Source organism: Nomascus leucogenys, chromosome 11 (assembly GCF_006542625.1).
Source record: "Nomascus leucogenys isolate Asia chromosome 11, Asia_NLE_v1, whole genome shotgun sequence".
Classification (NCBI taxonomy): Eukaryota; Metazoa; Chordata; class Mammalia; order Primates; family Hylobatidae; genus Nomascus; species Nomascus leucogenys.
Genome location: NC_044391.1, coordinates 32,556,282 through 32,568,935, shown reverse-complemented (window position 1 = coordinate 32,568,935; position 12,654 = coordinate 32,556,282). Strand labels below are relative to the sequence as shown.

Sequence of the window (12,654 nt, the reverse complement as noted above, 5' to 3'; positions counted from 1 at the left end):
AATTTATTATGACTCCGGGTGGAATTTTCCTGCCATTCTCAAGTATGTTAAGTTAGCAGAGAGTGATCTGTTTGGGCTTTTGGAGCACTATTTAATATGTTACAATAATAGAGAATACATAAAACAACTAAATATTCCATAGAGAAAATTCACATAATTTAGTAGAGTTGTTTTCTTCCTTAATTTAAGAGCAAGAAAATAACCATAGCAATATATTCTTAAGGTGTACTGGCTAAAATGTTGGTTCTTCCTATTCCAAATATCTTTAAAGAAGCTAATTGTGTGACATGAGAAAGCTATCGAATGGAAGGAAAACAATTCCTTTTCTTATAGACTTCTCCCCTTACCTTGGAAGATGAAGAATCACATTCCTGACATATCCATCCATAGCCTGTCTGTTTAGGAGACTTTTTCAAAGGAGGATCCAAACAGCCAAAATGGTAGCAGAGTCTGCATTCATCACACCTGCAGGGTAAACAGATTTATAGGTAGGTGTATCTAAATAATATAAAAACCATCTACTTCAAAGACAAAAAGACAAACTATTGTATATTTCAACTTCAACACTGTTAATTTTATCCTTGGCTCACAAGATCATTAAATTAATGATGATGATAAAGGCAAACTAAACCTGAAATAAATGTTTTAGCAAAAACAAAATACAATAGCAATAAAATCAACAAACAAAACAAATATTTAGAACACTGATAGTAGAAATATTAAGAGCATATGAATGAATGTACATGTATAATCATGTGTTCAAAACAACCACAATTTCAACTGTGAACTTAAAGAATTAATCATTTGCCCATTAAATCATTTTAAAGTATTTAATAAGATACATATATAATTCAAGGATATAAATTCAATAAAATACATTTTGATTATTTTAAAAAATTTTAAAACTCAGAAATTCTACTAGGCTACAGTAGGTTGCAATCAATGCCATACAATTTGGACCTGATTTCTTTCTTCAAGTTAAAGTAGATTGTAAGTGAGCTTTCTAACATTTATAGCATGCTAACACAATCTACAGTAAATAAAAATAAACTTTACATGTTAAATCACAGAACATTTAAATATACAAACAGGTAAGACACCACCCCAATAATTTAGTTTTATTCTCTCAAATTTACCTGTCACTTTCTTCAGACCATTTGGTTTTACAAAGTACTTCCTAGTACATTTAAAAACTTATAAATGTTTTGATAGTGTCTTTGCCACCTATGATGTACAAAATCTAAGAAAACTATCATACCTATTCTTCGTTTCAGACAATCTCATCCTGCTGACAATGAAGAAAAATCTGTATTATTTCAGTGCTTTGTAAAAAGAATTTTGCATCAGTTGGAATAACAAGACCAAAATTTAACAACAAATAACAAAGTGTATACATCTTATAGAAGGGATTGCATTCCTCATTTCATAGTTTAAAAACAATTAAACAATAATACTTTCTCAACCAATCTGTCAGATTTTCTTTATTGTTTATCTTTCACTGATTTAAAACTTCAAATGTCAACAAATCTACAATTAAGAAACCAAAGGGGTAAATTTATAGAACATGTTATTACTTGATTAAAGTTAAAAACTATTCAATAACCTTTTAGGAAAAAAGGGGGAAGAAGCTCTTCTTACATAAACAACACATAAAGAAAAACAATTGACTTTAAGAAACCATCATAATAAAAGGGACTGTAAATCTACATTTTTAGTAGAAATTTCATATTATGATACAAAAATCCAGTCTTCCAAAAACTCATTTGGGGAATCAAGAGTTGCAGAAAAGTTAAGCAACTTAATTAAGTTACTCAGATATAGAGAAGTTTAAAACACAATTGAATGTCCTAAGTTTATGCATTTCTTCCTCTACAACTTTCTCCTTATGAATAAAATAAGCTTATGTACTTTTCCAAAAACCTTGTAGATTCAAGACTTTAAAAAATGCTTACTATGACAGTTCTAGCTACAGGAATAGATAAAATCAAATAGGACCAATAGGACCAACAGTATTTTACTTACTATGACAATATCACGTATCTAAAAATATATTTAAAAGCAGTTAAAATGTTCAAATACCTGTTGTTCTGGCATTAAGAAAGAATAATAAATAATATAAGCTAAGTTCAAATGCGACATAAAGAGACTAACTGGCAAGCCCACATAATTTTATGCTCTTTCTCAATACAACATATTTTTCATTAGCCAAAATTTTGATTAAACTTATGGATATAGAAACCTTCAAAGTATAAGTATTTCTGATTTATGAGAAGGCTGAGATTTCTAAATAACTGAGAGCATACTCCTTCATACATAAAAACTAGAGTTTTAATCATCTTTGATGCGAAATTTAAAAATAATCACATTGCTTGTTTCATCAAATAAACATATTAAATATAATTTATATTTGTCATCTCAGGTCATCAGTAAGAATAACATATGCTGCTACAGGTCTAGCAGTGTGTCAGCCTTTTGTCCTTGGAATGAGGACCAGTAGTCGGCTGTTCTATTTGAATTATTGTATTCAATTTTTATAGATTTTCAGGGTCCTCGCTTGCCTGAAAACTATCAGCCACTGCTTCCTGATATTGTCAGTGTGTTTGCTTAAGCATAAATTCCCCAACAACAATCTGTTACGGATTCAGAAACCAGACCACTAAAACTTACTGAGGCTATGTAAACTGACAGTAAAAATACATGAAAATGATCATTTCTACTGAGTTAAGTAAATGGGCTCAATTTTGTTTGTTAACTATAGTCTTTTTTCCTTAACTTTAGGTTTTTGGGTAGTGCGCCATATAGTTCAGATTGCTAATAATCAAAGTTCTTGATGAAGTATTAACATTTTCCTAGTTCATATGAATTTACTACCTAATTACTGCATATTTACTTTATAACTGTCATAATAATTTTCAAATTATGATTTCTAGTGTATAACTTGAGGCAACTATCATGATGAATGTGTATCATAATTCATTATCTATCACCTTAATGTACATAATTCTTGTTGATATAGCTATGAAATTCCAGCTAATAAACCAAGAACAAGTTTGCTACACTAATACAGTTCCAATCTGTTGCTGATTTCAACTACTCGTACAATCAAATTATCTTTCAGCTCAAGAACTAATGAAAAGAGGAAGAGAAAGATTTTATATGCTAGCTTATCAGAAGATAACAAATACATGCCATTTAAAAATGATCTAATCCTTACTGATTGATTCCTTCATTAGTGATACCTTTCAGAATTACTTAGTCAACATGTGGAACTCTCATGTATTTGTGATGCATTCCAAAGGAAACAGAATTTGCTTGTTAGAATTAGGGGTGATAGGGAAGTTCTCTGAAGTTCTAGCTCATCAACAGTAAATAAAAGCTTCAGCTTCAAGACTAAGTAGCAAAAAGAAGTAGTTAGTACCCTTAGGAACTGCCAAAATGCAAAAAAGAGAGGGGAAAAAAAGAAAAGAATCCAATCTTAAAGTCAATAGCTTTGGTGATAAATAAATATACAAATATAAGATCTTTGTAAAGATGTCCCAAATTATTTCAATGTGAAAAAAATCTGTTGTTTCTATCTTAGAATATTGAATTGAAAAAATCCATAGCTTTATGTGCTAATCACAGAAACATCTTACTGGACACAAGTGAACTCTAGCAGAACTTGCAAGAATTAATAAACTGTGGACAAATATAAGAGATACCATTAAGAACCCAAGAAATCAAAGAACACTGTGGATGGCCAAAATAGTGGCTTATTAATTTTACACACAAATACCACTTTGTAATCTTTATCAAATCCTGTCACCCAACAAACTCTGGGCTATGTTGCAAATTTAGACCATTTAAAAAACTCGAAAATCAAAAACTCATAAGGGTCTATAATCATCGCTACCTAAAAGCTGCAATGGAGTTAAAGTAGTTATTGACCTATTTATGGTTTCTACCTTTATTTATTACATAAACTTGGAAACACATGCAGCACATAATATAGGACAAAATTTACCAAAATAAATAGTGAATAAAATGTTTTAAAAAACTTTTGCAAAAGCAGTCATTGACCCACAAAAGTATAGGGATATAACACAATATACTTTATTAAATAACACAAATGTCTATGTAATAAAAACAGATTATACGAATAACACATTATTAAATAGGAAGGCAATGTCTTAAAATATTAAAAAATACAAAACTAACCTGTAAAGAAACACTAAGACTTTTTAATAAAATAAAAACTGGATGCTTAAAGAAGTATCATTTAAGCCTCTAATAAACACTGTACACATTAACACTATAGAGCATAAAGGAATCCCAATCATAAGATAAAAGCGAACCTAATTAGATTCTTACTAAATACAACTTCCTAGATATCAGATTAATAACAGATATAGATGTAAATAACAAAGTAGCTTAATATATGGTCTTTTACCCATTAACAAAATGCAGTGACCAAGTAAACATAGTCTATATGTATGTAAAATACTTACTTAGTATATTATTAAGAATAGCACCCTAAACAAAGAAGACGGAAAAAAATGATTTACCTTCATATGTGCTACGATCCATATAACAAGCAATTAGTCAGGTGTTTACTTGACTACTGAGAATATGCAAACAAGTAAAAAGCAGCAGCTGATTTATACTTCACTGGATGCCTAAGAGGCCAAAAGTCAGTGTTCCAAAGGGTTTCTTTAACATCTCTAATTTCTAAGGGATAATTTCATTAGAGGAGTAAACTAAAACTACTTTTTAAAACCTAACTGAAACAATTAAGTGCACCTCCTATGCAAATAATTTATAGCCATTTGTAAGCTAAACTTTAGAAAGAAATAAAATCCATAACAGACTTGAACAAGGATGTACATTTTTATGATCAAGTTGATTGTGATAATCACATTATCTTTTATGCCAATGGAACATTTTACTTGTAGCCCCTATAAGTTTATATAAAGCAAAACAAAAACTGGACTCTGGAAATATAGAATATTATGTCTGTCCACTTAAAAAAAAACTAGATATCCAGAGAACTGATGGGTTGGATTTTCCAACTTTTTCATTTCTGTGTAAAAATTCCATCACAAGAATGTTCAAAAAAATTAGTCCTGAATACTGTCATTACTTAAACAAAAATCTCAATAGCAGCTCAAACATCTACGCAAATCTATTAACAGGTAGTGATGAGTTCTTTCATTGAATAGTGGCCAATTATTTCGATTAAACATCTTAACAGACGGAGAGAATACAAATTGTGGTCAATGAGTTAAATCACTTTACAAATAATACAAGCTTGCACAAAGTTCTGCATTCTACCAATACTGAATAACATTTAGTATCAATAAGTACAATATTTTATTCCTTGTAATTTACAACAATTTTAGTGCAAATTACCTACATAAGCAGTTTCTATACAAAATAATTAGAAAATGTTTTTTAATCGTTTCACAAATATAAGACTAATGTGGAGGACTTGAACCTATTTCATTAATACCACTACAGACTTCTGTATCAGCCAATAATGAATGAATGGGTAGTAAGAAAGACAAAAAATTCTTTACACATAAAAGTACACATAAAAATTAATTTTAAAAAATTAGAAAAATATGCAAATCCAAATCTGTATCTAATAGCCACTCAAAGAGTGTGATCAATTCAGTTAGCTATATCTGCAGGAGCCAGATTACAAGATTAAATGTGAAACAAGAAAATGAAAGATGAGACAAAACAATTCATATAAAAATACACAATAAGGTCAAGCAACTCTTCACAGCATGAGAGAAGAATTAGACATTTCCATACCTGAAACACGTCTGCTTTGTTCTTTAACAAACTGATTTCCATCTGCTCATGCCCTTGGAAATTTTTCAGCAGTACAACCTGCTGTGCTCAAGCTCCATGTAACTTTGTATTTCCCTGTTCATAATTAACTAATTATGCTCTAATCAATAGCGTAGATCCTGATTTTACAATGTAAATCAGATAAATGAGATAATTGCTGGGGGTCAATCTCATTTTATTTACAAAGCCCAGCATGCACATCCAATTACATTACATCTTATGTACCTGAACAGCAGTGAATCTTATCGGCAGGCCTACAGAAAGCCTTAAAGTGAGCACTATGGGAAAGAGGCTTCCACTTTTATAAAGAAAGATTCAGACAGGTAGAAAAAATGATTCTGCCTTCGTATGTCAGGAAACTCCAAGTTGAGTCTCTTAAACAAGTTTCAATTGCCATTTTTAAATTTCTTAAAAAATTTAATAATGTAAATATTCTGCTCTGCTGGAGAGTCCTTCTGAATTCCTTGAATAAATTTTGGTGAAATATTCATGAAATATTCTCATATTGAGAATCAAGTAAAATAGTGGTGAGTTTTATGAAATGAGTATCTTTGTATACTTATTGAAAACCAGTGGTTTTCATTAATAGGATGTGAATACAGGGAAATAGAATAGACTGTGAATATTTTATTATTTATTGGTTAGCAGTCTATTTTTAACATCATAAATATAAAATCAGATGAACACTCAAGCAACAATGAATGACAATGATCTATAAACGCATAAATATAATTTCTAAAGTTAAGATGGATAAAAGCTAAGGCTAAATTTTGTTTTCATGTTAAAACATAACCCTAATTTCAAGTCTTTTTATAACAAAAGGGTGAGTGAATTGTGAACACAGGCTACGTTTATTGATTTCTTTCTGTATCTAAAATAGTGCTGTTTCCATAGTCAGTGTAAAACAAACATTTAACTAAATTTTATAAAATTAAAAAAAATTGTATGTGTTGCAGATGAAATTACTAATTCTTTTATCTAGAGGAAATCTAAGGGCCCTTTTAAGGAGATTTTAAAAGCACATTCCTTTATCAATCAATGTTAAGCACAACACAATGATTTTTTAAAAAAATACTACCTATGAATGATTCTTAATGTGGTGTTCCAGGCCAGTAGCATCAGCATCACCTGGGAACTTGTTAGAAATGCAAATTTTCTACTAAATCAGAAACTCCAGGGTGAAGGGGGAGGGAGTAAAGTGGGTAGAGGGCGGATGAGGAGATGAATAGGGTAGTCACTTGTGTTTTTACAAATCCTTCCTGTGATTCTGATGCACAACGTTTGAGAACCACTACTTACTATTATGTCATTCTTCTTGTATTTCAGAGACATTTCATCTCCTTCCTGATATTTTAATGTTTCTTCCTTTCCCTACTGTGTGATAAACAACTATCATTTACCTGAGGTGCCATTTTTTTCTTATGTACGTCTGTGAAATATGAATCATTTAGTACATATTTTCTTAAGCACACATCAATTTTCTCCTTATAGTAGTTGGACCAATTATGGACACGGAATAATTTTATACTGAGGATATGAGAGCATTTAAGAGATTATTAGGAGAAAGTATTCTATTCTAGTTACTTCAAAAGTTTTCTTACTTCAACTATACTTTTTGCAGGACCTATATCTTATGAATTTTGCAGTCTATATGTATAACATGTGACAAAGATTCTTAGGACTAGCACCAAATGTGGAACAGAATATCCACCACCACTGAAAATGCAAGATGGAGAATGATGATAATATAGTATTGTAATTGGAATCAAAGTGAAAAGGATTTTGATTAACAGTGATACCAAAACAAGGCCTAAGAGTTTCTCAAAAAACCTAAAATAAAGCAACTGCGAGTAATTTCTCACTAAATATTAACAAAGGGCCATGGTCTAATGGATTAGTATATTCCACTTAGAAAATGTCAATGTGTCATTTTGCTTAAAAGCAGCCAGAGTTCAGCAACAGTAATAATTACCAACATTTCCTTAAGCTAATATGGTAATAACTAGTCCTATCTTACTCTTTTAAACAAAAGTCTACTAGTTTTGCTAAAGATTATGAATATTTTTCCTCCAATGTTATGAGATCCTTCAATAAGTTAATAATCTGTTTATATGTAATTTCATACACATTTTACTTTTATCAAACATCTCATCCAATCATAGGGTTCTCCACTATAACTAGAGATTACTAGATTACAGCAGCTTTACAATTACAATTGCTTTTGATTATCTATAACATTACCTACTCTATTCCTAAAGTTTAAACTATTTTCCATTGTCACTATATCCAAAAAGATGTCCAAAACCACATTTATTAATCAGAAAATTCCAAATTACATGTTGACAATTTACATGTATATGTGCAATTCAATTTCAGCAAAGAGTCTCTTCTAAATCAGTTCAAGATTGAGTGACGAAATATTCAACATATTTCTGCCGTTGACTTAAAACTGGATCATTAAAGCTTGAAGATCAAATTTTAATTCTGTATACCTCTGGAAAGATACAGATGTTGATGAAGATCTTTCTTTCAGCTGGTAGGTTGTATAGTCAATAATCTTTGTACTTCCCTCCTTATTTCCTAAATTCATATTTAAGGTTGAGAAAAATAAAATTACACTGAACACAGAAAGTTTATATTAAAACAATAAGGATTGAATATATCTGGGTATTACTAAAAATATCTAGAGATCAACACAGATATATTTTTATTCATGAGCTTCAAATCTGAAGTTGTAAAAATTTCATGCTAATAATATTAATGCTTTCACACTAGGACTAATAAGTCAAAAATAGAATGTCATATGCTTCACAAGTCTTTCACTTTTGCTGAATATTATAAATAGAAATAACATTTACTATAAGAGTCTATAGTTGTTTTACAATGTAGTACTTCACATATGAATCTACGTATGAAGTTGAAGGAAACAGAATAGCAGACTAATGGAATGCATTCTTTCTTGTTTGTTATTTGTATTGTTCAATCACAACAGGGAGTAGCATATTGTATTTATTAAGTCCCACAGGCTTCAGTAACTCTTCAGTAAGTCCAAACACTGTGTATCATCATTTGCCAAAGAAGCAAGAGGGAAAGACATTACTTAATACGACAATTCTGACAAGACATGTATCCAGTATTTTTCAACAATGCACATATCAAGTATCTCTGATTAGTGCAAAAAAAGCAAAAAGAAGAAAAATAGGAAAAAAAAATCCACACAGGCAAATCTACTGCCTTGTTAGTCCAAGTAACAAACCAATCAATTATATTCTATCCAAACCTGACAATCAAAAGGCAACTTTTTGCAGTGACAAGCTTATAGAAAGGACAATATAGCTGTTCTCCTTTACTTTATGTACTCTATCGAGAGTTTAATCCACATTTTTAAAATCACACTTATAAAAGAGGTTTCCGGGATTGCCTCCGAGGATGAGCTGTGGCAGAGTTGGGTCTCATGAAGGGTATCTACACAGTAAAGTGATAAGAAAAGAACATTAACATTTAAAGATCATAGCAGCTCTGCACTATGTCTTATGAAACATACTAACAAACCACACTAGATTCAAATAACATATGATCTGGTCCAAAGAGATAGATACTCTAAACCTAAATGCCATGATCTTGTGTAGGTTCCTATTGGTTAAAATTGAACTATTTTATCATTTGAAACATTGAGTTGCCTCCTCTTGTATTATTATTATTACTTTTGGTTGTCAAAATAAACCTATCTTTCTAAAGCAAAAAAGAAAATACTATTAAAATGATGAAGGGCTTGTATTTATAAAAGGAAACATTTGATCAATAAATGTTTTGAAAAATTTCAATTTGCTATTTTTTCATCAAATATGGCAATTTAACATTGCTTGAGAAAACATGCAACCGTACTGAAAATAAGCATGTTACAGTGCTGGTTATACTCAAATACAGACACTCCCAGGGAAGAAATTTTCAAATGATTCTTATCCTGTGCCTAAGCTGACTTTGTTTTAAAAAGACTATATTAGAAATATGTTTGGTTACAATTATTTGTTACCTTTTTGTCTTTATTTTCAGGGGAGAAATTTTAGTGATTAGAAGTAAAATGTTTTGACTGGGGTAAACATAAAAAGTTATCATTTCCTTCAAACATTTAGATCTGTGAAGATGAGGTAAAAATGCCAAGTAGTCATACATCACAGAAGAAGTTCACTTTTTTATATTAACAATTAGAGATGTGTTTAATGCTTCTAGGTTCCATTGAGAAAAAGAAAGTGAAAAGTGGCACACAGACAAATAAAGCGTTATTGAGGAGAGCTATCATGCCAAACTGAATAACCTCCAAAGAAAGTAAAAACAAAATTGTAAACACCCCCCCAAAAGAATACAATGTGAAACATAATTTTCAAAGACATGTTGTATTTATCAACATATAAGAAATAATAGAGGTCAATTCGCTTGTTAAATAGTAAGATCACACGTGCTAACTTTTTTCAGTGCTTCAGTCTCTAAGTGAAGAGCTTTTGAGCACATTCTGAATCTGATATTCTGAGAACTGCTTTGTCTGTAGTTTACTACTGGAAAAGTATAATGCAAGAGGAAGCAACCAAATCATTTATAATAGAAATACAATTAACTCTTAATTACATGCACAAATAATGGAGATGAGAAGACAACTGAAAATATGTATTTGTATTTGACTTTGAAATGCATCTGAATATAGACACATTAGATATGGAAATCTGCTTTAACCCCCAATTAAATTCAAGTTGATAAGTCAAGTTTGATAAAAACTAAAGAGCTATTGCTAATATCCCTACATCCTAAATTTCACTAAAATAAGCTAGAATAAGCAATGTGACTTGTCTTGGCTCCTATCTTCCCAGGACAAAAAACTGTGCAGTTAAATCAAAGATCAAGTTTGGGCTTTGTATTTAATTCATATGCAGCTAGTAAGCAAATTAATGTAGAAAAAATTGTTTTCAAAGGGCTTCACTGATGCACATACCAATAACTATCAATATATTCTGTATCTTATATAGTTAGAATTGCCTGTCCAGAGGAAGTATCTACTTTGTTTGTCCCAACAAAGTCAAATATGCTAAAGCAGTGTAGTGCGGTGAGGTGGTATGCCTAATGATTAGTGCATGAACTGTATGGTTAAGACTGCCTAAACTCAAATTATAATTCCACCATTTTCCAGTTGTATAATCTTGGGCAAGTAATTCTTCTCATTTTCGTCATGCATAAGATAGTAATGAAGTCAATATTTATCTCATGCAGTTGTTATGAGGATTAAATGGGATCAAATGTGGAAGGCACTGGCACACTGACTGGCATATAAGCCCTCAATAAATCTTGGCAACTAATGTGAAGGCCAGTAGATTTTTTTTTTTTTTTTTTTTTTTTTGAGACAGAGTCTCGCTCTGTCGCCCAGGCTGGAGTGCAGTGGCGCAATCTCGGCTCACTGCAAGCTCCGCCTCCCGGGTTCACGCCATTCTCCTGCCTCAGCCTCTCCGAGTAGCTGGGACTACAGGCGCCCGCCACCACGCTCGGCCAATTTTTTGTATTTTTAGTAGAGACGGGGTTTCACTGTGGTCTCAATCTCCTGACCTCGTGATCCGCCCGCCTCGGCCTCCCAAAGTGCTGGGATTACAAGCATGAGCCACCATGCCCGGCCAAGGCCAGTAGATTTTATTAAACACTATGGTAGTATTTTTCTGGAAGGGAAGAAATTACATTCTAATACATGATTTACATAATATCATTTTTTTCTCTTTATTATTATTTATTTTATTGTTTTTATTATTATACTTTAGGTTTTAGGGTACATGTGCACAATGTGCAGGTTTGTTACATATGTATCCATGTGCCATGTTGTTTTGCTGCACCCATTAACTCGTCATTTAGCATTAGGTATATCTCCTAATGCTGTCCCTCCCCCTTCCCCCCACCCCACAACAGTCCCCGGAGTGTGATGTTCCCCTTCCTGTGTCCATGAGTTCTCATTGTTCAATTCCCACCTATGAGTGAGAACATGCGGTGTTTGGTTTTTTGTCATAATATCATTTAAATATATAATTGGAACAATTTCTATTTCACACTGCTTAGTGTCTACGTACCCTAGTTACCTCTCTTCTAAAATGGAGATATGTATACCTCATAGGACTGTTGTAAGAACTGAATGTGATAGTAGAGTCAAAAATCAGAAAACATAGTCTGGGATACAGTAAGCATCTAACATTATCATTACTATAATTCCCAGGCCAAAATTACTTTAAAATAACATTTTGCTGGGGAAATCACTCAGATTTCAAAATTTGTGTCCAGTCCTATTTTCAAATTCATTTCACCTCTTGTTTCATTATTATGTCTATTTCAAATGTCTATTTCATTTGTCCAAAGAAATATAAAATCAATACAAATAAAAACCTTGATATAGGAGTAACAGATGAAACAGAATGCTTAATTTAAAAATGAAAGAAAAATCAAAAACAATATAGTTGGGTTTTCAATTAGAAGCTAGATTATACTTGTTTTGTATGACTCCAAGTGTTGAAATTTTTAGTAAAGACATATCATCAGCTCACTTAGAGAAATTGTCAAGTCAATTGTTAATAGTTCCTGCCACGAGGGAAGGGGCTCACAGCTCTATCCCTGACAAAGCTAATTCCCTGCTGCTTAGTAGTGATGCTAGGCAGATAAATCAAGTGTCAGATGAATGGTGAGATTACAGACTTTAGGATCTTTTTTGAAACTGTATATTTGTTTTGAAATCTCTGTTATAAAAGTTACATAACTTGAGAAAAAATGAAGTTAATGTCTTCATTTTAAAGATAAGAC

The 12,654-nt window shown here is 31.5% G+C and overlaps 1 protein-coding gene across 2 annotated transcripts in view; it reads right to left on the bottom strand.

Moving 5' to 3' along the window:
- Positions 1-12,654, bottom strand: part of PHF14 (PHD finger protein 14) — a 202,399-nt gene that overhangs the window by 57,450 nt on the left and 132,295 nt on the right. Inside the window, exon 17 of one of the 2 annotated variants that reach the window (XM_012510400.2) lies at positions 348-465. In XM_012510400.2, coding sequence (XP_012365854.1) covers positions 348-465 — 118 coding nt within the window. Of the gene's footprint in view, positions 1-347; positions 466-6,442; positions 9,301-12,654 lie in introns of those variants that run through there. The other variant, XM_003252564.4, reaches the window with a different exon arrangement.